The sequence below is a fragment of the Ciconia boyciana genome, chromosome 5 (assembly GCF_034638445.1).
Source record: "Ciconia boyciana chromosome 5, ASM3463844v1, whole genome shotgun sequence".
In the NCBI taxonomy this organism is placed as follows: domain Eukaryota; kingdom Metazoa; phylum Chordata; class Aves; order Ciconiiformes; family Ciconiidae; genus Ciconia; species Ciconia boyciana.
Genome location: NC_132938.1, coordinates 7,169,475 through 7,194,880, shown reverse-complemented (window position 1 = coordinate 7,194,880; position 25,406 = coordinate 7,169,475). Strand labels below are relative to the sequence as shown.

The 25,406-nt window shown below is 43.2% G+C and overlaps 1 protein-coding gene across 15 annotated transcripts in view; it reads right to left on the bottom strand.

Annotated features, from left to right (window-relative positions):
* The window catches only part of ST3GAL5 (ST3 beta-galactoside alpha-2,3-sialyltransferase 5), a 77,363-nt gene extending 64,265 nt beyond the window's left edge, over nucleotides 1–13,098 (bottom strand). For 12 of the 15 annotated variants that reach the window (XM_072861938.1, XM_072861949.1, XM_072861951.1 and 9 more), the window contains exon 1: nucleotides 12,988–13,092. In XM_072861938.1, coding sequence (XP_072718039.1) covers nucleotides 12,988–13,024 — 37 coding nt within the window. In that variant the 5' untranslated portion in view covers nucleotides 13,025–13,092. Of the gene's footprint in view, nucleotides 1–12,987 lie in introns of all 15 variants that reach the window. The other 3 variants (XM_072861942.1, XM_072861944.1, XM_072861947.1) reach the window with 1 other exon arrangement.
* Between the last annotated feature and the right edge of the window lie 12,308 nt (nucleotides 13,099–25,406).

Below are 25,406 nucleotides of genomic sequence, written 5' to 3'. Positions count from 1 at the left end.
AGATCAAGGCAAAAAAAAAAAAAGCCTCATGGTTTTTGCCAGCAGAAAACTTCACCACTTACCTCAAACATAGGTCACTTCATTATTATGATACTACTAAGAACCTCAAATTACCCACCTAGCTGTGTTTATTAATTGCACAGGCTTTCTGAGCTGTCACAGCCGTTTGTAGGCCTTTGTGACACAGCAGCAACACCTTAAACCACACCTTTTAGCAGGTCTGGAAGCACTGTACAAACCAAGGTCAGTACTATTACATCTTGGAACAGGGTAAACCAAAATCCAAGGGGTAAGTGACACCTCAAGGTCCCCCAGAATGCTAGCAGTTAAGCTGGAAGTCAAATCCAGCTCCAGTCTCCCACACAATCTGTCAGGACACAAGACAACAGCTCACAGGGAACCTATCAAGCCTTACAAGCTCATCATTTTCTCAGAACACCACCTCGTCTTTACTGGCTGCATCTATACCACTGAATAAAAACAGCACTGAGGAGCAAAACTGGGTGCTGACACCACCACCCCAGTCATCCACATTACAAGTCCATTTTGCTCTCAGGTAAGATTTGCAGCAAATCAGTCAAGTCCACATGGGTAAAGGCCTAGTGTGCATCAGCAAGATTTGTTACTAGGACCATATCCTAGTGCCAGTTATGGATCACCAAGTTGAACTGCTCTACCTTGAGATGTCCAGTGCCAATCCAGCAGGACTTGCACAATCACCTTATAGTCCAGGTATGAAACACATCCTTCCTGCCACACTACGCAGACAAGACAACTAAGCACCCCTGTCCTGGTTTCAGCTGGGACAGAGTTAATTTTCTTCCTAGTAGCTGGTATAGTGCTGTGGTTTGGATTTAGCACGAGAATAATGTGATAACACATTGATGTTTTAGTTGTTGCTAAGTAGTGCTTATACTAAGTCAAGGACTTTTCAGCATGGGACTTTTCCCATGCTCTGCCAGCAAGGAGGTGCACAAGAAGCTGGGAGGGAGCACAGTCAGGACAGTTGACCCAAACTGGCCAGAGGGCTATTCCATACTATATGACGTAATGCTCAGTATATGAAGCTGGGGGAAGAAGAAGGAAGGGGGGTATGTTCGGAGTGATGGCATTTGTCTTCCCAAGTAACCGTTACGCTTGATGGAGCCCTGCTTTCCTGGAGATGTCTGAACACCTGCCTGCCGATGGGAAGAAGCTAATGAATTCCTTGTTTTGCTTTGCTTGCATGCGTGGCTTTTGCTTTACCTGTTAAACTGTCTTTATCTCAACCCACGCATTTTCTCACTTTTACTCTTCTGAGTCTCTCCCCCATCCCACCAGGGGGGAGTGAGCGAGCGGCTGTGTGGGGCTTAGTTGCTGGCTGGGGTTAAACCATGACAATCCCTCATCATGGGACCCAGTACCTTCATACCAACATATCTTGGAGACAACAGGTATTCCCAGAGATCATGTTGCCAGCATGCACAGGGAGCAGCACCAGTTCATGGAGCCTGCCAGCACAGTCACACGTGGCACACAAAACGAGCGGCGATTAGAAGACGCTGCAGAGAAGAGTGTGAACAAGGCCTGCAGACCATGTGGAAACTTCAGGATTGCTCCACGTACTACAGAGTACCAACAGCCAGATCACCTTGGAGGAGGCTGGCTCAGACCAGCACAAACAAGAGGCACTCAGCACTGTTTGGCAGAGGGAAGGGAATTGCCCACCGACATGGATGGTTTACTGCATGGACGTGATCGCCGAATGTTGCATATGCCTAAGCTACAATGTACAACAAAACAATAATTACATCTGTCAGTTCCACAGATCTCTACATACACGGCTGGGGAGAAGTATAAAATGGAACTTTTATTTTTTTAAAAAGAAAAAATGCTGAATAAAAAGCATGAAACAAGCTTCAGCCATTCTCACTAGAGAACAATGCAGGTAATAATTCTCTCTCAGGTAAACAACATAAAGAGGTAACTTGATCACAGTCTATAGGAACCTAGATTAGAACAGATTCTGCACAAAGGAATCAGTCAGACTAGGTATCAGAGAATCCTGCTACCAGGAAATCATTGCAACGAAGTGACATCGTGAGGTCTCGCTGTGGTAATGGTAACATTTATGAGGGAACACAGTCCAGATTAAGCACACATTTTCCAGCAGTTTGTATCAAATCCTTTAAGTTTTGCAGCTTGAATTACAAGGGTAAGGATAAAGCCTCACTGCCTTTGCTTTGTTCAAAGCAGGTTTTCATTTCTTTGCAAATTAGTCTTTCCTATTCTAGGACCCAGGTTCTGTTGTAATTTGACAGAAAGACTTGCTAGTGAAAGACTGTTCAACGTATATAAAACTTTTTATTGCCTAATGGCACTAATATCCTCCTGGAATCATCCTGCAGCATGGAATGACACTGCTAATCTCCTCTGCTGTATAAATTGTCAAAGAAGAGTACTCTGCAAACAGCATGCTTTTAATCATTTCCAAGGGTGAGAATTTCCTACTACAGAATTGTATGCAGAGATCCTACAGCAGATGCACTTTTCATGAAGCCTTTCAAAACAAAGAAAAGGGAAGGCTGCAAGAGATCTGAAAGATGGAGAAGGAACTGAAGAGGAGGAGAGCGATGAAGACAGAAGGGGATTAACGAGGAATGCAAGAATGCAATAAACAAGTGCTATCAGAAAGTCTTTCCTGCCTCTGAGCAAAATAAATTCCAGTCATCCTAAAATGGTTGCTTTACTCAACCTGGATGTGCAAAAAAAGGAACACGGAAACACAGAGAATTTAATAAATTACCTCAGCACATCCTTTCTGAGTCCAACTCCTAGTATTTAGTATGCTCAATGGTTTTGTTTAATTTGTTTATGTAACTGAAATAATGTCAGTTTTCATTTCATTTGCAAGTTTGCCAGTTTGACTTTTGTCAGTTCTGTTTACTTCAGATGATTCTTTTCTTGAGCAAGTCAATACATATAGACAGATAGATAGATCAAGTCAAAATACACCTGTCCAGCATAGCATTTTTTTAAAATTACTCAGGGTTTGATCCTGCACTCTCATCTAAGTCAGTAAGTACCTTCCACTGGCTTGAAGGGCGTAAGAGTGCTCAAAAGAGCGAGGCTGGCACTAACAAGCACCTGAGAGTGCACCTTTCCTACAGTCTTCCTGGGCTTAAAAACAAACAAACAAAAAAATCTATGAGTTTACAGAGAGAACCATGGCAGTTAAGAATCATAGAATCATAGGATGTTTTGGATTGGAAGGGACCTTTAAAGGTCATCTAGTCCAACCCCCCTGCAAGAGCAGGGACATCTTCAGCTAGGTCAGGTTGCTCAGAGCCCCATCCAGCCTGACCTTGAACGTTTGCAGGGATGGGGCCTCCACTACCTCTCTGGGAAACCTGTGCCAGTGCCTCACCACCCTCATTGTAAAACATTTCTTCCTTAAATCCAGTCTAAATCTGCCCTCCCTTATTCAAAACCATTGCTCCTTGTCCTGTCACAACAGACCTTGCTAAAAAGTCTGTCCCTGTCTTTCCTATAGGCCCCCTTTAAGTACTGGAAGGCTGCTATAAGGTCTCCCTGGAGCCTTCTCTTCTCCAGGTTGAACAACCCCAACTCTCTCAGCCTGTCCTCATAGGAGGAGTGCTCCAGCCCTCGGATCATTTTCATGGCCCTCCTCTGGACCCGTTCCAACAGCTCCATGTCCTTCTTGTGCTGAGGGCTCCAGAGCTGGACTCAGTACTCCAGGTGAGGTCTCACCAGAGCAGAGTAGAGGGGCAGAATCACCTCCCTGGACCTGCTGGCCACACTGCTTTTAATGCAGCCCAGGATACGGTTGGCCTTCGGGGCTGCCAGTGCACATTGATGGCTCATGTCCAGCTTTTCATCCACCAGTACCCCCACGTCCTTTTCCACAGGGCTGTTCTCGATCACATCATCCCCCAGCCTGTATTGAAACCGAGGATTGCCCCGATCCAGGTGCAGGACCCTGCACTTGGCCTTGTTGAACCTCATGAGGTTCACATGGGCCCACTTCTCCAGCTTGTCCAGGTCCCTCTGGATGACATCCTGTCCTTCTGGCATGTCAACTGCGCTACTCAGCTTGGTGTCATCTGCAAACTTGCTGAGGGTGCACTCAATCTCACTGTCAATGTCATTGATGAAAATATTGAACAGCACTGAAACCAAGCACCAAAGACAAGATGTGCCTACAGCATCCAGATTTTGTTGTTTGCATACAGACACCACTGCCAAACACCGCTACACTCTTTCAGAAAGGGGCAGTGCTACAGTTGTTTTGAGAGCCATAAATGGAAATGTCTCAATTTGCATACAAAAGATGCCTCAGTAGTAATGCTGTATTACAATCACATTTTGCATTGACATTTCCATAGCTACTCATTGTGGTGTAATTAGTGAGGACTCGAGGGACTCAAATTTGTTTTTCATCTACTGAACTTAAGTGATCTGTGTAAAGCTGCTGCTAAAGCTAAATCGTCCATCAGTAGGAATATGCTCCAAAGCTTTTTGTGGTGCTATTCTTTTCACCATAATTTACTTTTGTCTCATTGTTGTTCTTAAGCAGACAAAATTTCCACACTTGGAATATTTCAGAAGCAATTAATTTAAGTCTTCAGGATGTCTTTTTATGTGGGAATGCTAAAAACTAAAAAGCAGCATGTGTTGAGTTGTAAATGACCAGGGCCACACCCTGAAAAATTGTGTTGGGTTATGTACAGCACCTGAATTTAGCCAATGACAAGGACTCTCAGCCCCCGTTGTCTGAGTGCCAACAGTGTTACCAGGGACAGGACCACATCAGCCTGCATACAAGTGTAGAATGAGGCATATACCTACATTCCTCACCACCCTTATCATTAAGCCCCCAGAACCGTAACCCCACACAGGGGATGTTTCCACTTACCTCCTTTGCCCTACCAATTCAAGAACGTTCCTGCCTCCCCACACACCGAGGGTCCAGTTAGCAGCCTCTACAGCTGAGCCCAGCATTTCACATAAGCAGTTACTGTTCCAAAACAATTGTCTGTGCAGGCAAGGACCAGAGTCACAGAGGAAGCACCAGCATGGACAGTTACTGTCAGTCAGTAACTCTTTATGCAGAAGCTTATCCCCCAGATCTCTGTGAGTACCTGCACGTGGGCTGTTATCTACAACCTGCAACTCTACAGGCTCTTACCGGAGCCCATGGGGAAACTACCCTAGGCAAGCCACTGCTGAAAGCCCAGCAAGACAAGAGGCATCTTCTGTTCTACAGTTGCATAGCACCTAGCACATCATGATCTGGGACTACATCTGAAGCTCCTAGGAGTTGAAAATACAAATTAACTTTCCCTCTTGCAGTACCACCAGAAGTAGCAGAAACAGTCAGCTTTACGAGTCATCTGCAAGACAGTCTATCTCAAGGTCTTGCTGCACAATGCAGCCTTTGAAGTTCATGTAACAAGATCAAGAAGCTTGCAGTGTAAAGCCCATAGCAACTGAAAGCTGAAAGTGCTATATAAAGGAATTGCTAATCAAGAACAATAGAGCTTGGGCAGGCAGTGAAACAGAAGGCAAAACTAATGCAAAAACACCCAAAAACACCTGCTGGTTTCAGGCCCCCTCCTGTGTGTGTAAATCACACAAACTGCTTACAAAACATACTTTCAAAAACAGTAAATGATCAAATGAAAGGTACTTAGTTTTGAGCAACATTTATGTTTCAAAAGAGAAAGGTGAAGTTTAAAAGCAGAGGTGTTTTCATATGGAATAAAATTGAGCAAGATACTCTTCATTGAGATGTTGTGCACATTATCAGTGATGAATTCTGCATGAACTTCCTGTTCCAAGGCTTTTTAAAGCAACAGAAAAATCCACAGACATACTGCAAAACTTTATTCAAGGAGTTAGAAGAGTACATTTAAGAAACCTTAAGCCAACTACAGATTTGTTCCTGGGACACATTCGGGGAAAACAGATTGCACAAATTAAGTGACAACTTGTCATGGTTTAATCCCAGACAGCAACTGAGCATCACACAGCCGCTTGCTCACTCCCCCCAGTGGGATGGTGGAGAGAATCGGAAGAGTAAAAGTAAAAAGAAAAAACCTTGTGGACTGAGGTAAGAACAGCTTAATAATTGAAATAAAATAGTAATAATAATAGTAATGATAAAAGAATGTACAAAACAAAGGATGCACAATGCAATTGCTCACCACCCGCTGACCGATGCCCAGCCCATCCCCGAGCAGCGATCGCTGCCCCCCGGCCAACTCCCCCCAGTTTCTATACTGAGCATGACGCCATATGGTGTGGAATAGCCCTTTAGGCGGTTTGGGTCAGCTGTCCTGGCTGTGCCCCATCCCAGCTTCTTGTGCACCTCCTCGCTGGCAGAGCATGGGAAGCTGAAAAGTCCTTCTTGACTTAGTATAAGCATTACTTAGCAACAACTAAAACATCAGTGTGTTATCACATTATTCTCATGCTAAATCCAAACCATAGCACTGTACCAGCTACTAGGAAGAAAATTCACTCTATCCCAGCCGAAACCAGGACACAACTACAACACTAATGTCTGTGATTACTTGCGAGAGTTGTCTAGAAAAAGATTACACATTTTAACCTATCCTCATTATTGACCAAATAGATGAGATGTTAATTTTCATTAAGGCTTTTAAGACTGATATAATATTTGAATAGAAGGTTGTTAATTTATGTAACAACATGAAAAATAGTTTGGTAAAATTTATAGTTCAGATTAGTTTTGTTTGCTTCTGCAGTGCTGAAACCCATAGAGATCAAGCATAAGGGCTGAGATGTAAAAAAAAAAAATGGTTAATTAGGTGGTCATTTTTGTGGGGTTTTTTTGAACAGATGTAAAATATGTTTAAGAGCCACTGTTAAGCAGATCCTCTCAGTTGAAGAAACCTAAGAATATGCAAAATTTGACTTCTTTATCTTCTCTTAAGAAAGTCATTAAAAAACCTGATTCAGAAATCAGTATAGAACTCTCCCAATTCCCTCCCACATCCTCAAAACCTGTTCAATTCTCTTCAATGCTCAAAATAGTCTTGACTCGGGGAATTTTTAAATAACATAATTTATTGCCAATTAATACAACTTCTAATCACTAATTCTAATATTGAGAAAAAGAAAACAAATTATTTAACCCATGAGTAACCACCTTTCCTTCCCCTTCCACAGGCTAAACTCAAGCCAAACACTTCTCCTCTCCTCCTTGTCTCAATTTCCCTTATTTTTGCCACAGGTTACACAGAGCCCGTCCCAACTCCTTTGGGGAGGCGACAGGCAGTGCAGGAGCTTGGGGTCACATGCATAATGGTTTTTGTCTTCAGCTCCTCTGTGATTCTCGCTGGGTTTCCTCTGCTCCTCTCTGCTTCTTACCAGCTTACCTGCTCTGGCATAGGTGGTCCACAAGTCCCTCAAGGGTGTCCCTCCTCCAGGACTCTCCCTCCTAAGTCTTCTAATCAACCCATGATACCTTCAGATCCTTCCTATGCTTTCAAACATCATCATCTCTTCATTGGAAACAATAAATCATAATGAAATAAATTTTGCAAATAATCTCTACCCTGTTTAAAAAAATCATAATAAACAAATTTTTAAAATTTTTTTTTTTACATCAACAGTGGATCAAGCCCTGTCCCAATAATATTCAGGGAGAAAAATGATAATACAAAAAATAAAAAAGATGAAGCTAAGGACAGTTACTTGTGCAACCCATTATACACAGAGGACTCTGCAGTTGCAAGTGTTGTACAATCAAACTGCTACATTACAACTGCAATGGATTAGAGGTATTTTTATTCATCCAAAACACAAGGTCCTTCTTAAATACAAAACCAATTTGAAAACCTACTCTCTTATAACTTAAAGAATTTATTAAAAAAACCCACAACCAACCTGGAACAACATACAAGCATCCACTAGCAAGAGTCACCCAAGAAACTGCAACACAGTCAAGGACTGCCTCACTTTCCAATGACTTCTGCAGAAGTGAATCCAAATTTTTAAGGCAAATTTTAAACACAGGTTTCCAGACAAGGAAAACCAATTAAAAGCTTCCCAGATGTTGAAATTGGATTTCAAACTTAAACAAGGAAAGTAAAAAGCCTTTTATGTGAAAGGGCCCATTTGCCCATAGTGACAAAATACTCAGGAAAAAGCACGGAAAGAAAAGGAACAGACAAGTAATCCCAAAGGAACTGTTTCTGATTGGAAAATCTCTTTCTATAACACAATAAACATTGAAATATCTTTTTTTATTACTCTTGTTCAATAGTACATGACAAAAACCCCTTAAAACCACAAGCATGAGGAAAAATTCCAGAGATATTAAAGATCTGAGGCAGACTTATCAGAGACACTCTGACGCATGAGAGACTCTTGTGTTATAAACTGTAGCAATGTATTAACTGTTCGATGTTTATCTTCAAATAATCCTCTGATCATCATCCTACCACTTCCTAGCAGAAACAGTCACAAGACATGACAAGACAGCAGCCTAGGAGCTGTTGCAGATTAGAGACCGACAGCTTCTCACCAGAGGAAAAACTGGAACTAAAGTTAAAAATTAGAGACTTCTGACAATTATTTCTTCTGTTGCAACTATATAAACGCCACAGTAAAGCTGGTACTTTAACATATTCAGATATTTGATAAATTTTCTTTGACTATTATCTCCTTAGCACCTATTACTATTGAATGAAAAAAGCATTTGACAGACATGCCTTTTCTGATGAACAGTAGAGTCCGTTGTTTTGGTTAATTTAATAAAGTCAATAGAAAGAATACATCCTTGATGGCAGAGTTTAGCCTACAATATGGTTATAAGCACCTACAACAGGGTATTGATTACATTAGCATATAATGCGTCTTACAAAAAGAACTTTGACTGGTAAGGCTTTTTAATCAGACAATAAAAAGTAATAACCAATGTCTGTACAATCTGCAATTCATTTGGTCAAGATCTGTCTCCTCAGAAAATGAGAAGACAATACTGAATCCTACACTTGTAGACCCAACTGGCCAAAAGCAAAACGAGGATTAAATGAAAGTTTCAGAGCAGTTGACAGACACTCTCAAGGGCACCGACAGGATCACAGGTGAAAATTATTTTGCCTGGAGCCACGAATACCACCAAGAAGCAATAGTACCTTAGAGGCATCAGCATTTTTCTCTCCTGGCCTTATGATGCTCTACTTGCATTTTCTTCTAATTGTTTAATGGCTCATTCCTTCATCCTCTTTGCAACATCAACCACCAAACTAACTCATGAAATCATTCATAACCCTACATTATTGTGTCTATTTGCCCAGTCTTTTCCTTTAGGAAGGATACACATAGCTAGGCTACAACTTGCTCTTAACCTTGGGTCATCCAGACTGAACACAAAAAAATTGGTTCCAGCTCAAATTCAGTCCAATTATCAGCTTAATTAGAGATATTCAGAGTGTAACACCATCACTTCCTTTCAGTAATATTCACAGGAAGCTTTTTGGATATTAACAGTGCCTGCTAAAATAATGTTATAGGCAAAGAACTCTTAGTGGGGTTCTGAATGACAATTCAACGTTCTAAACAGGGATCACCCTCTTGATTTCACTTCTGCCTCGGCACCCTCTTCTCTAGTCAAGCTTTCTAAGCTTTTCTGTGAAATCTCTTTCAGGTGCTCTAAAGTGAGGAACAGCAAAACTCCATAATGCATAAAAACAAGAAATATCAACAAGATGTGCTTCAACACTTAAGAGGGCAGCTGACGCTTTGCGACAGACGAAAACTATCTGAATTGGAATTTTTCCGACTCCCAAATGAGTCACAGAAAGTCAGTGTTCCAGCCAAGCAGAAAGAAACAGGTGAGTTAAAGCATTGCTGTTGTGAATACTGTGGTATTAAAAAGATAAGTTTTTTTCTTGCAGAGGAAGCTTTTGAGCCCCCCTCACTTTTTTTTTTTTTAGAGCAAATCCCTGTTTTCCCTTTTATGTTACTTGTGTAAGAAATGGTGGCCTGCCTCCTCAGGATGTTCAGAACCTGAGGTCAGCCACTCCCCTCAGCAGCTGCTGAAGCAGCAAACATGCAGGAAGAATTAATTGCAGCGTAACAGCAGGCAGCTGCTACTCAGAAACCCCTCCCATGCACATCTCAGACGATCCTTTCTGAGGCACATCCTCCTCCCCAGACCCACAGACCCTGCATATGTGGAAGAGCCGCTCTGCTCCAGTACTTGGAGGAAGAGCCACGCCAGCCAGGAGGGGAGGAAGAGAGCACAGTGTATCAGCATTACCACCCACCACCAGCTGGGCGAGTTCATCCAGCACAAGTGGAAGGTATTTCTGAGCCCCCACAAGAAAGCAAAAACAAATTAGGTCTTTCCCCTTACACAGGAAGTTTGAGGAATAAATCTTCCCTAAAAGAAATGGTCAGAAAAGACAGGGTATAGCATTAATCTTTACTGGGCTAAGGAAACATGCCAGCAGACTTACACAGCCAAGATGTTTCATATTACATCTGAATTATGCAGCAGAATAGCACCGAACAACTGGTAATTATGGAACAATGTTAATAGTACTGCAGCATTTTTACCACAGTATCATCTAACACTCCAAGAGATCATGGTAAAAATCACACTTGAGCCTACAGAAGCAAAAGAGGAGATCCCAAAAGCCTCCCATGAAGAAAAGGCTTAAAAGGAAATTGCAATATAGCAAAGAATGTTGCTGGAACCAATTTTAGTGAGTAACTTCTGAATTCAAGACTTCAGAACCTAACAGGTTACAGAGAGCACTGGTGGGACACGTGAAGGAAGAGCTGCTCCCAAGGAGAACAGAGAGCTCAGCTGGTCTAGCTTCGCAAAAATAGGTTGAGAGTTTGTCCTTAGATACACCAAACATGTAAACACCAATGCCAAGAGCAAACAATTCAAGCAGAAGAACAATGTTAGCAGACAGGAAAAAGTGGTCATAAATATATGTATGGACTATGAGCAAAAAATTCCTTAGCAGTAAAGGAACAGCCTTCCCATAGGAGTAACGGAAAATAACAGCCTACACAAGTTTTAAGAAAGTCCTTAATAATTTATGCATGACCTTATGAGAGAGAGTTGCCTGCAACTGGGGGGACTCCTCCATGATCCAGAAGTCCTATGTCTGAATTACCATTGTGCGGTTTTGAAGCGCTGGATGCACCCACTGGGGATGCTTTAATCTGTTGTGTTTGAGTAAGGTTCATTCAGACTCACTTGTAATTTGAAAATTACTCCATGACAAGTTTGAAGCATTGGGTGGGTCTTGTTCAGTAACTTAGCCTTTATCAAAACTCAAGACCTACTTAAGTTTTCCAGGATCTCTCATCTCAACAAAATAACTCGCCCGCCAAACACCCCAACTCTGCAGCAATCTTAGCACGTTCTGTATCCGTCACCTAAACAGATCTATGTAAAGCAAACAAAATTAAACATTTTTAGCCCATTTTCCTCAGTGAAAGGAAGTTTCTGCTATCACATTTTGTCTTCCTACATCCTGTCCGTAACTGCTTGTCAATCATTTGGCCAATTTAACCAAACTCTACAGAAGGGAGAATGCTAAATCCCAAGAAGTTCCAGGAAACCAGAGGCAGGATGAGCCCATTTCTCATCAGCCCCAAGGAAGTGGCCAACGCAGCAAAGCACTTGCATGCACTAACTCTCCAGCTGCATTTTGACCTTTCAATGAGATTCTCCGCATTTGCTGCCTCTTGTCCAGCTAGCAGGGGGCTTGGGAGACAGCTCAAGGTTTCTTGGTGCATGATCTAGAAGGGAAACAGTAACCTCGCTGCAGCAAAACAGATGGAATAACACAGTCGGCAGGAAAACCGCACACCACTCCTAAACTGCATCTGTACAGTCCTGTCGTAAGCTGCGTTTAAAAACGTGTCTACTTTAGACATATAAAGAGCATTTATCTCAACAAGTTTGCTTTAGAAAAGTAAAAAATATGCATTTTTATTTACCCCTTTTCTCAGAATCAGACAAAACCAGCCATTTACCACAGGAAAGCTGTTTACCTCCAGTAATTTTATGAACATTTCCCATTCGTTTCCATAACTAAAGAGAGCTGCAAAATAAACATCTCCCCTCCATCAGCCTTATATTTTGATCTTATCTACTGAAATAGGAGGGAAAAATAAAAAGGCAGCTCAGCACAAAAAACTCTTTTTCCTGACTAGTGCTGAAGAAAATAAAAAGGTTTTGGCAGCAACAGCAGAAGCAATTTCTGTTTTGCATTTGCATCGCTCCAAGCGGGAAAAGACAAAATCACCCACAAAAAGGCTATCACAACTCAAAGAAAGACAAGCAGAAGCCTGTTTTCTTTATATATATAGATACACCTTTATTTCAGAAGAACAACTCGAGACAGCCCCAACTACATTCCTCTCCCTCCCAGGAGAGGCCCAAGACAGACCTGACTTCCATCGCCCATCTGCTCGAGAACTCGCAGCTGCCACCTCACCGACCGGAGACCTCCCCGGCCCGGCGTCTCCTCGCTTTCCCTGGGAGAAGCCTCAAAGCACGGGCGCTGGTGGGTACATCCTAAACACCTCAGCCCCACATCGCAGCGGGGTGGACGGCGCGGCCTGGCCTGGATGTGACCCTAGAGGCCTCCGGGCACCCCCGGCCCGCTGAGGGAGCGGCGGCCCCGTGGCACGTAAGTACCTCCAGGACTCATCGCCCCCCCAAAAAACACCCCCAGACATTGGTGCCTTCACGCCTCAGCGGCACCTCAGACCCTTTTCAGCAGCGACGGAAGCTCCCGGGGTGCTTCTGTAGGCAAAGCCCCCTCAGCACCACCACGCCCCCCTCAGCGCCCCAGCTCCCCACACCCGCAGCCGCCGCACCGGCCTCCCCCCCAAAAAAATCCACCCTTTCCCCCCTGCAAATTACCCCAAACCGCCGCCTCATACCCGCGGGGGGCGGGTCTCCGCCGGCCCGCCGCCACCTACCTGCGCTGGGCTCGGTCCGGGCGCCTCGCCTCCGCATCGGGGCGGGGGCGGGCAGCGCGGCCCCGCCGCAGGTAACGGCCCCGCGGGAGCCGGCGGAGGGAGGGAGGGGGGCGGCGGGGGGCGGTGGCGCCGCGGCACGTGGCGGAGCGCAGCCAATGGGGGCCGAGCGCGGCTCCGCAGCGGGGCGGGGGGAGCGGGGCCTGCGCTGCCCGCGGCTGAGGGGAGGCAGCGCCGAGCCGGCGGCGGGGTGGGCGCAGCGGGGTGAGGGAGGGCGGGCACCGACAGACGGGCCACAACCTCCCTATTCCGCAGCCTTTTGTGGTGTTATTTCCCAAAATGAATATTTTCCAGACCTTTCTTTCCTCAAGAAATCGTGGTTTTGGGGTTTCACACACACACACACAGCGACAGGGCCATACAGGGGGACCTGCGCCCCCCGTCCCCTCAGCCCGGCCATCCCCTGCCTCACCACCTTGTTTCCTCGCTGCCTGTGCAGCGCCTTCACCCTCTCCCTGTGGAAAAAGAGATCGGTCTCAAAACCACAGCATTTTAGCTGCTTTTATTGTGCCTTATACTCCCAGGACTGAACCTCATGCTTGGGTGCATGAGGGTTTTCAGGCCTCTCCGCAAGCTGTCTTAGGAAACTCGTTTTTCTGACACGACTCGCCCAACGCTACCACAATAAGCATTAAAAAATGTCTGATGTAGTGGTGGACTCGTGTAAATGGCTGCTTGACTTGCAAGAGAGGAGAAACGACCTTGTCGACCTGCCTGACCATGGGTGTAGAAGTCACATGTTGAACCACCAAAAAAAAGAGCTGAAAAACCACTGGAGCAGAGCTAGAAAGCCTGGGCACCGGCTGCGGGAGAGAGCTGATTAAGCAAGAAAACAGATTAAGTCATTACAGCTTGTGCTAGCTAGGAATTTTTTAATTTTTTTTTAAATAGCTGGCTTATTGCTATGGTATCCAAAAATTGCTCCCTAACCTAGATGATTGCTGCAAAACAGAAACAGCAATTCCAGACATCAGCAGCTGCTAATATATGAGTGCTGATATTACAGTGCATAACACTCTATGGTGGCCATGTCAGGAGAGCCGAGGGGGATACGCTTGCTCTTAGACAAGGTGGGATAAAACTGGCCCTGCGGTGTCATTCACAATTAAAAAGGAATGATGTGGTAGAGGTCCGCATCGCTTTCCTATGAGAAGAACTGCTACACAAGGAGATCTGAAACAACCACGATTTTCAGGCGGGTATATATGTTCCCTGACTGCAAGGGATGGATGAGCTCATGTCCTGAAGCAGGATGGTTTAGATGCTTTTGAATTTTAAACAATATAAATGCAGGTGTGTTTTTTATCCGTATATTGGTCTTTTCTTCACGGTTCTTGCTAAACAATGGCTTTCAGTCTCTACAATGGATGATATATCGCTTTTGTGTTCTGTTGACTGTTTGGTGGTTTGATTTATAGTCAGGGCAGACCCTTGATCACTTTTTGTACAATTCAAGAGAAAATATATAAATGTCAGAAACAAAGTATTTCCTTCTCCATTTTTTCAGCTGTTGGCATAACCAAGGATAGAAGATTTATTTAGGATTAGCTCTTAACTCTAGTCCTCCATACTTGCAAGCAACCATTAATTGGTTTGGACTTTCAGATGAAGCCCGAAGATGCAAATGAAGACCCCGACTGTACAGCCAGGCACGCACAAGGGTGTCACAGGGCCCATCTCATCGGGCTTTAGCTGGGAAACAACCAGGCTTTACAAGCAGCCTTGAAGAAGAGCAGCTGCAACAAAGATGCATTATATTAATTTCTTAAAAAAAATGCAGGAGTGATCTCAGTGGATCAGAAATAAAACCTTAATAAATCCGAGAAAAAACATCATTGTAAGAGAAAAAATGGCATCGGGGGGGGGGGGGGAGATAAATAGCAGAAAACATTTCAGAACATGTTCACTTCCACCAGAGTGAAAAAGCGCTAGAAATAGATTCAGATCAGTTTTCAGCTGCTATATTTGCTGCTGAAAGTATGTCTCTACGGCAGCTTTGACAATGGCAGTAATGCATCGTGGCAGTAAATATGTTTGGATTTGGGAGTTGGCAGAGGTGTGGACCATGCTGCTGCCGGCTCCTGCTCCTGCCGTGCGATGTGGGCTCTGAAACACCACCCGCTCTTTTGCGTGGCGAGGCAGCGGATCGATGGTCGGAGGTTTGGACGCGAGAGGTACACACGGCAGGGTGCATGTAGCTCACACCACTGGGCAATGCTGGAAGGGTGGATGGGCAGAGAGGCAGCATCTCATCAAACATTATACGAGAATAGTTCCCATGATCTCTGAAATTTGTGATTATGGACTTAGTGATTCTCGGAGATATTTAGATGCTTAAACATACAGTTTAGGCATAAAAAGGGGTTTTTAAGTGCATCTGGGCACTTCTTCACTGAATCAGTGGGAGTTAGGCACCAGAACACTTCTGAAAGCCTCGCGACATTTATCCTCTATATCTTTATTTAAGCAAGCCTGAGAACACCATCCCCTTGGCATATGCACCAGCTGCTAAAATAAAATGATTTATTCTGGTTTTAGATTTGCGCGCATCTGTTATTTTCTAAGTTGTTTTCTTAGAATTGCCTTCTTACCTGTATTATTATTTTAACTGTGAGCTTGTGTCTAGCCATTTCCGTAAACTTTACTTTTCTGTAGGAGAACTGGCACCCTGGATGCCTTTCAGTTTTTATTAGTGAATAGGAGCAAGCCACTGCTGAATCAGAGACCTCAGAGATCTCAGCTCTGAGCATAATTAGGTCCATACAAGAAAAATGTTTTCAGGTTCAGTCATCAATTTTGCCTCCTAGGAAAGAGCCTGAATCATGGACTCTGCTGCTTCCCATGTTCCAGCTGTCCTACTTTGATGGGTGGGGTAAGGTAAGTCATCACTTTAAAAGGATGCTCCATTTAAGTAAATGGCTCTCTCTTATTACCAGTCTTTGTAATTATTTCTGTGGCACAGCTCTAATGGTTTTATTAAGCTGTGTTATGCTTTAATGTTTATTCTGATTGATGAATGAATTACAGAATAGTGACACTGCTGTGGTACTAGAGAAGAAATGCTTAGACAGTCCCACTGTAGTTATAGGAGAAGCATTTTCTCAACAGAGTGCTTTTGTATCTAGGTGTTTGTTGCTAAAAATACAGGCTGTTTTCCACAGTAATTTAAAAAAGTGAAGTTTCTCCTCTGGTTAGGAGATATACAATATCTCCTGTTCTAGGTATACAATATATAGATTGTATACCTAGAACTGTGTATATAATGACATTAGTCATCTGTACAGGTGGGATCTGCCCAATTTGCATGGAGGACAAAGGCAAAACCACACAGCTATTTGTCATCTTCATGTCCAATCCCACTCTCCTACCTGGAAGATGATTTTTTCTGTTACTGGCAATGAAAGATGCTTAGTGCCAGCACAAAGAAATCGAAATACATTCTAGAAACAGTTAAGGACAAAATAAGGGAGATAGGACGCCACTGTAGAAAGCCACACACCCTAGCTATGCTAATAGAGGACCAGTTACTGGAATAATTATGCAGTATGCATATACCCCCTTGCCATGAACAGCATGTGAAACCATGACCTGCCCGTCTTCTTTAAAACTGAGACAGGAGCCAGAACATTATTAATCTCAGTAGGAAGATAGCCTCAGGTTTTGAAAGCTAATAGGAAAAGTGAACAATCAAATTTGTTATGTATTATATTGTTGAGATGTAAAATACAAAGGCAGGACAAGGCGTGCCAGTGGATGAGTGATGCTATATTTTAAAGAAAGCTTAGAGGATCTTCCAATTACCAGTTAACTCTGTCAATGAATAAGATGGAGTCTCAGTGGATTGAAGTCCCAGAAATAAATAGGAAAAATGCAGTACTTGAACTGCGTCACCAGTCTAGCTAACAAGGCGGGGAGATCAGAGAGTCTGCAGGGCAGGAAACACAATCGTAAAGTGACTTCAACAACTCAAATGTAGGTTGGGTAAATGTCACAGGAGGGGGTGATGCTGTATCTAGCTGTTTAGAAACTGTCTGTGACCGCTAGCTGGGAAGCCAGAAGAGGAAAGGCAATCCCTGGTGTGGACCTAAACAATGTCATAATATTATTGACAAAGAACCATGCTGTAGCACTAACTGTAGCATCCTTGGATTCAACAACCTTGTAGCACCAAGAAAAAGAAAATCAGTAGTATTCTGCTTTCTTTTCAAAAAAGAGGAGCAATATAAAACAAGACACACCTTTGATTAAAAGGGGTCTAAAAGGAACATCTAAAAGACTTAAGTCTTCACAGGTGGCACAGGAACTGCTTAAAGCCATTGTTCTGGAGGCAGAACCAATGCACCGGAAAAAGACGCATGGTAAGGGGTATTACTAGATGAAGAAGGCTTCCTTCAACAAGCAGAAGTTGTATCCAAATTAGGAAAGGAAGGGACTATAACCTCTGATGGGTTAAATACATCATGATAAGCAGCCAGAAGGAGGTTTAAGGGTCAACTTGCAAAAGTTAGAAAAAATAATAGCAAGTCTTTCCTGGAACAAATCAGGGAGCCTGCCAGAGTTTGACTGCTGTGTAAGACAAATAGATTAAGATGCAGAAGAAACATCTGGAGAAGATACAGCCATAGAAGAAAAGCTAAATGGATTTTTGCATTTGTGAATGGGATGGATGAGCTTGGGTAAGCTCCAATACTGGGAAGCTTCTTTAAGGGGAGTAATTGGGAAAATGTGTCTCAGATTAAAGTATAAGTATAAAAGATGAAGGAACACGTTAATAAAATGAGCAGTAGCCAACTGCTGAGACCACATGTTGTTCAACCAAAAGTTTTCAAGCAGCTCAGAGATGAAGTAGTTCAGGTACTAACTGCCGTCTCTAACTTCTCACTTAAAACTGCCTCGGCATCAGGGGGGTCTGGAAAGTTGCTCAAGTTGCAGATTTTTGAAAGGATTTGAGAGAAGATTTTGGAAGCCGTAGACCTGGAAGCCTGACGTCCTTACTAGACAAACAAGTAGAAATTATGCTAAAGAACAGAAAAGATTTAGTGGGCACATGGAGAAGATGACATATTTAGGGGAAGTCATTATGGTTTTTGTAAAGCAAATTCATGTCTCACAAATGTATCAGCTTTCTTTGAAGAAGTCAACAGGCTCATGGACCAGCAAAGATTCAATTAATCATCTATGATGATTTCCAAAAGCACTCAGTCAGATTCCTCCCTAAAGGAAGTAAAATAATAGGTTGCTAGTGGATATGAAACATGGACGAATAACTGATAGAAATGGAGGTGAATAGTGATTTACAAAATGTGCTGATGATACTAAGCTATTCAGGGTAGGGCTAACTGAGAAAAACTGTGGATGACTTTGTGTTACTAATAGACTCAGTGACAAAATGGCAGGTGAAATTAAAATCAGATAAATATGAAAGGATAACATACAAGAAAAAAAAAAATCCTAACTTTACATATATACTGCAGAACTTTGAGTTGACTTTTACCACTGAGGAGGAAGGCCTTGGGGTTATAAGAGGTGGTTCTGTGAAAACGTCAGCTCAGGGCTCAGCAGTGATCAAAATGGAAACTGAGAACTGTTAGGATTATTAAAATTTATTAGGAGAGAAATAGAGACCAAAAGAGAAAGAATAATTATGCTATTGTATAAATCCCTGTTGCACCTGCGTCTTGAATTCCCTGTGCAGTTCTAGTATCCCCATCTGAGAAATATAATATGGTAGAACTGGGAAAGATTAAAAAAATTCAATAGAATTATCAGAAATAGTAGGAGGGCTTCCAGATGGGGCATGGCTAACTCAGTTGGGTCTCTTCAGTCTGCAGGGGAGGGGAGATAATATCATAGTCTATATAAAATCTTCAGTGATCCAAATAAGGAACAGGAATCAAGATTGTTCACTAACTTATCAGACCTTATCAGAGAACTGAGGTACATCAAACAAAAGTAGAACTTGGAAGGCTCAGAACAAACAAAAGGAGGTGATGCTTCATACAGTCTATAGTTAAGCTAGAAGAAGTCTTTGCTTCAGGATATTGTGTGTACCAAAACTTTGCATGGGCTTAAAAAGCAACTGAAGAATCACCAAAGACTCTTGATCTAGCTCAGCAAGTTCCTGATTTGCAAGTTGCTGGAACTGGGAAGGTATTTTGGGGAAATACAGAACGTGTTTGCCCTGTTCTTGCTCTCTTCCTACTCACATGCTATCAGCCGCTGTCAGAAACTGCTGGGCTAGATGGAGCTTTCATCTGACCTAGTATCGGTTTTTATGTACTTATGATTATTTTAGCGTAGTGAGCCTGATAATATTACCTCCCAACCCCAGATCATCCAGCTGTTATAATCTCCCCAAACTACTTCAGATCATTAAGTAATTGTGTAGGGTTTCTGCACCTCCTTTTTGTCTTTGCCTTAATTCCTTCACCGTTTTGTGTACCATGGTATTATGTTTAAGCCCACATGCATTTTTGGCACTGCCTGCTATTTTGAAAAAATATCTCATTAAAAGTCTTTAATGTGTTCTTCCCAGATGTATTAAAAACAAATTAATGCTTGTAGGTGTATTGCCTTTCTCACTTCCAGGGGAATGCAGGTTGTCAGTACAATCCTAAATACGACCTAGATGGAAGGAGTAATGTTATACATAGTGTGCTGCTCTAGATGAAAATAATACATTGTATTGAGGAGAAGTCAGTGGTCAAAATGGTGGATGCAAAGCAGTTTGTTATTCTTCAAACATCTAAGTTGGCTTTGTGAATTAAGGGGAAACAGGACAGAAATATTAATTTTAACTAGTGCAGACAGACTTAGGACTATTAGGAGTAAAGAATTATCAATACACATGTGTAATTTATAATGATGATAGACCAGATACCATTTGTGTCCTTTTGAGTTTCTTTTTCCTAGAAGAAAATATTTTCATGCAGTTCATATTGTTTTAAATCTATTAATAATTGTACAAAGCCTTAACAGCAGAGATTGTAATGTATATATTAATAATGCATTTGCAGAGAAAAATATATTAATGCTTTCCTAAATGCTCAATTAAGCAATTACCTAATGCCACAAAGCATTAGTAATAGAGAGCAAGTATAACCTTAAATCATTTTACGAGATCGTAGATGTCTACAAGTTTTTCTAAGAGGTCTAAGAGAGAAGAGGATGTGGAGTGAAGCAATCTGAGAGGAGAAAAGCATCCAGCCCGCTGTGACAAGCAGCTTTGGGAGGTTGTCACAAGCTTTCTCCATGGCTCAGCTGACCAGGAGGTGTGCCTTGGCCACAAGACTGTGGACTGCCACTCCCAGGAATATTAAATACGATCACATCAGCCTGAGCCAAAAGGAAGACTTTTCTGGCTTCTTTCTTCCTTTCTCCCTTGCCCCAGCCCTTCCTGGAAATGTCCATGTTAAAATGGAAACTGAGTCAATCTAAAACACCAAGCAAAAGGAGGAAGACTGTAGATTTGTTTAGCAAGCTTTCTTTTGAACTTAGGTAAATTTTGCCTTTTTTATTCTAGAACATTACTAATTCCTATGCAGCTCCTTTAGCAGTTATCTTTAAACCCCAATAAAAATCACTGATACAATTTGTCATTTTTTCCTGAATTTTGTTTAGGCAGATTAGTAGATTTCCTCAGAATAAAGTATAAGCACTTATCACCTGCTGGTTTAAATTCCAACACTGTGGTTTTGAACAGCCTGTTTACTTAGCATATCTGCTGTAACCTTTGCCATATCTCTGAAGCAGGGACCTAAAACAAGAATTTTTTAATGGGAAGTATGTACACGCCACAGACCACACTCTTTTTGTGCCATTCTTTATCAGTTAACTTCGTCTTTATCAGTTAACTTTGTCTAACATTTTTTAGATAAGCTACTCTGCAGATAAACTTAAATGACATACATTAGGATCATACGGCAACTTAGGTTAGAATGGACCTCAGAAGGTCTCTTCTCCAATCTCCTCTTCAAAGTAGGGTCAGCTCTGAGGTCAGACCAGGTTGCACAAGATGTTATCTGGTTGGGGCTTGAAAATCTTCAAGGACTGAGTTTGCACAACCTCCCTGGGCAACCTGCTCCACTGTTTGCGTGTTGTCACAGTGAAAAAGTTTTTCCTTATATCTAGTCAGAACCTCTTTTGTTTCACCTGATGCCTGGTGTCTCTTCATGCACCCACCATGGACCCTAGTGAGGAGCCTGGCTCCATCTTCTCAATGACCTCCTCACAGGTACTGGGGGGCTGCAATCAAATCTCCCATTAATCTCTTCTCCAGGCTGGACAAGTTTCCAGTTTCCTCAGTCTCTCCTCATAGGGCATGTGCTCTAGCCCTCAACCATCTTGGAGGCCCTCTCCAAATGTCTCATTTAAAATGCTAGGTAGAGGGGTATAATCAATCTATTGCCTATGGTCCTGTTAATACAGCCCAGGATGCTTTTTGGCCGCCTTTGCTTCCAGGGCACACTGCTGGCTCATGTGCAGCCTGCTGCCTACCCAAGACCCGAGGTCCTTCTCAGCAGAGCTGATCCCCACCCAGTCATTCCCCAACCTGTGTCATTGCCAGGAGTTCTTCCTTCCCTAGTCCAGGGCTTTCCATGTGTCCTTGTTGAATTTCATAAGGTTTCTGTCATCTCATTCCTCCAGCCTGTGTAGGTCCTTCTGAGCGGCAGCCCTGCCTTCAAGCATATGGACTGATCCTCCCAGCCTGGTGTCACCTGCAGGCTGGATGAAAGTGCACTTTATCACCTTGTCCAGATCATGGATAAAGATGTTAAACAGGACAGGTCCCAGGACAGACCCCTGCAGTACTGCACTTGTTAGCAGCCTCCAGGAGGAGTACACGCCATTAACTACTCTCTGAGCTTGATCATCCAATCAGGTTTTTACCCATCTAATTGCCCACCCCTCCAGATCGTAACATCCTAACTTGGAGACAAGAATATTGTTGGAGACACTGTTGAAAGCTTGCTAAAGTCAAAGTAAGTAGCATCTGCTGCTCTCCCTTCATCCACAAATCCAGTCATTTTCTTATAGAAGGGAATTGGGTTGATCAGGCATGATTTACCCTTTGTTAAATCCAAACCTCTTCCCCATCACCTTCTCCTTCAGGTGCCCAGAAATGTGCTCCAGGAGGACATGCTCCATAATTTTCCCAGGGTCCAAAGTGAGACTGTCCCACCTATTTTCCGCAGGTTGAACTTTTGGCCTTTTTTGAAAATGTGTTTGGCATTTGCCCTTTTCCAGTTGTTGGGGTCTTCCACCAATCTCCATCACCTTTCAGAGATGACAGAGAGTGGCCTTGGAAGGACATCAGCCAGTTCTCGGCACCACAGATGCAGCCTGTCAGGTTCCATGGGCCTGTATTTGTGAAGTTCTCTCAAGCAATCCCTTGACTTGACCTTCATCCATTGCTGTATAAGTTACCCCATGCATACGTTTAAATGACATACATTAGTATTTTGCAGCTAAGTCATGGCAAGCCTATGTTCGTTCATGCCCATGCTCAGACACACAAAATACTGCCAATTTGGAGTGCCAACTTAGCAAAGCAGAACTAGTGTCTTCGCTGACTCAGCCTGCTCTGAACCAATAAAAAAGCACCATGCTGTTGAGAAAACCGCCACTGTAATCTTCGCAGCAGCTTTGCTTGAGATGAACCAGGTATGCAGTGGTTAAAACAGTGAAAAGAAAGAGGCTAGCGAGGCTGTGATTGAAAGGAACCTCCTGTCCCTTCCTCTCTGCATCCTCCAAGAGCACCTTTGGTACCTGGGCTATATTCAAGACGAGTCAGAGAGCCATGGCAAAAAATACTAACTTAGTGTGAGCAGCAGAATGGCAGCTTGCTATGAGTAAGACTAAACTGCGCAGATAGTAATTGGATAAAATAAAGAACTGCAGTAAGGCTGCAGCTGCCAGGCACAAACTCTGTCAGGCTGATGTAGAAGATATAAAGCTGTTGTAGAATGGGAAAGTGCTTATTAGCTCTGCTCCAGGGCTGAGAGGGCTTCTTTTCAGGCAGTGGCAAGATCTGGGAAACTGAGCAGATGTGCAAGCTGTTGATTGCTTTAGTGTATGCTTTCCCAGAAGTGTTTTTACCTAATATAAAGTCCTAATTTAACTCTGGGTATAACATACATAACTCATAACTGGGCAGCAGTGCTACAACTGCTGCGTTGCAGGCACATCTGCAGGGTGGGTCCCAGGGAGCTGCCCTGAAATCAGTCTATGGCTTTGCTTTGGGAGGAGGGGGATTTTTGCTTTCAGGAGACATTGAAGGGTGACCACTGACCTCCAGCCAACCAAACACACCCAAACATTTCCGTGTCTATTGCCATGTGTTGTATTTTCTCTGCTTTCTATGAGCCCAAAGGAGTAATGAGGAGGAGGAAAGAGCTGATTTAGCATTGCCTGACAGATGCAAGAGCAATTACTAGAACCCATCAAGGCTTTTCTCAACTGTGGAAAGCATGAAGAATGTATTTTGACAATGTGCCACAGGCAGACAGGGTCCTGCTTTGTGTTACGTTGTGAATAAATAGTGCCTGGCCGTGTCAGGAGTTTATGCAGGGTTTTCAGGATCTGCCGAGGCTCTGTCATTGAAGAGTTTCTTTTACTTCTCTGAACTGCATGACAAATTAAATAAAGCGTGCTCTCCACAGCACACAGTTTTACTGTGCCATAATAGAAATCAGAGCAGGACAAAACAATTAAAAAGCTTGAAAAAGAACAGGCAAGATGGAGGCCATGTGAGGGACGGATCAAAACAGGCTCGTTTTCATACCGTGGAGATGGGAGGCTGCTCGCTGGTGCCCAAAGGGGAAGGACGCAAGCTCTGAAAGCAGGGGGGTATCCAGGCATCCAGATGTTTTGACACATCTCGGACACTGAGCATAGAAATCCCACGCTGATCCCTCCTCTCCAGAAAATTTACCCCAGCAAATGTCTCCGTTCCCCTGCCCCGTGCCAAACCCAGCAGGGCAGCGTGGTCTGGGACCCACCACGTCTGTGTGCTTCTGTCTGCCATTGTGTGGTCAGGCGTGTAGCCCACGCATGACCAGAGCATCTTCTGAGCAGGTCCAAACCATCTCCTTCTTTCTGTCTTTCTTTCTTTCTCTCTTTCTCTCTCTCTCTTTCTTTCTTTCTCTTTCTTTCTTTCTTCCTTTCTTCCTTTCTTCCTTTCTTTCCTTTCTTTCCTTTCTTTCCTTTCTTTCTTTTTCTTTTCCCTCATTGTCAGTACCAGCTTTTCTTTTGAGGAGTACTCATCAAAGCAGGCCACTCCAAGTCATTGTTAAATCAGATTTTTTTGGTTCAACAGCTCACAGAAAAAGAGCTTCCTTCCACTTTTTCTCTGTAAATGTGGGTAGATGTTACAACGAGGGCCAGGGGGCGCCCATGTCTTGCCCTAATAATACAGAGGCAGGAGGCAGGGGTGCGCATTTAGAGCTGAGGGCTCAGCAGTGCTTCTAGGACCCCCTCTTCGGAGGGTGGACTCACCTGCCAGCCTCTCCACTGCAGTAAGACCACCAACACTTCCTGCGGGTGGAAGATGTTCTATCTTGACAGAAGAAATAAAGCCGCTCTTCCTAAAAATGTACAAATGTTAAATCACACTCGCTCGCTAATATTGCTGAAGTTGTGCCAGAGAACAAAAGAGACGCCTGGGCCAAGATAAATCAACGCTGAAAACAGAGAAGAGCATTATTTGCCAGCTAGGCTGGTGAGCCAGTTCAAAACCAAGTGCCCTGAGCCAACGCATGCCATTTCTACCCTTCACACTGCTGCCAAATGACTAGCTTAAGATGCGGCATTTCAGGTTGAGAAACAGAAATAATGTGGGTTTGACATTGTAATAGATTTATAGAGAATTCTTCCTGCAAAAGCATGTAACCTGAAAACCCAGTTGCAGGATTGCTTGGAGGCACCTTTGGACCTTCTCCATGCTTTGGATGTTCAGTGTGTTGTGACGCATCTTTACTTTGACTTAAATTTGCATTGTCTATTCTTTCTATTTTTGTTTCCATTTTGTTTTTATTTCTGTTGAAGAAAAAAAAAAGCATCTTTGGAATGCATGTTGGTTTCTGAACACCCTCCTTCTGCTGCAAGGTTTGTTTCTGAGAGATAGTGGCTAAAGCCTGCAAGCTCCTGGCTGTTCAGATGCTGCCTCAGTGAACCAGACGTATAAATACAGCTCTGTAGGCAGGGCAAGAGGAAATACTGCTGGTCTGGTCTTTGCTTTCAAGAAGAGTGTTGAATGAGTAACCACAGAGATAATTTGTGGGAAGGATGCTGTGTTTTAAAACACAATCAGAAACATATTTTGATGTTTTTGCAATGTTTTTTACCAAAAAAGCTATCATTCA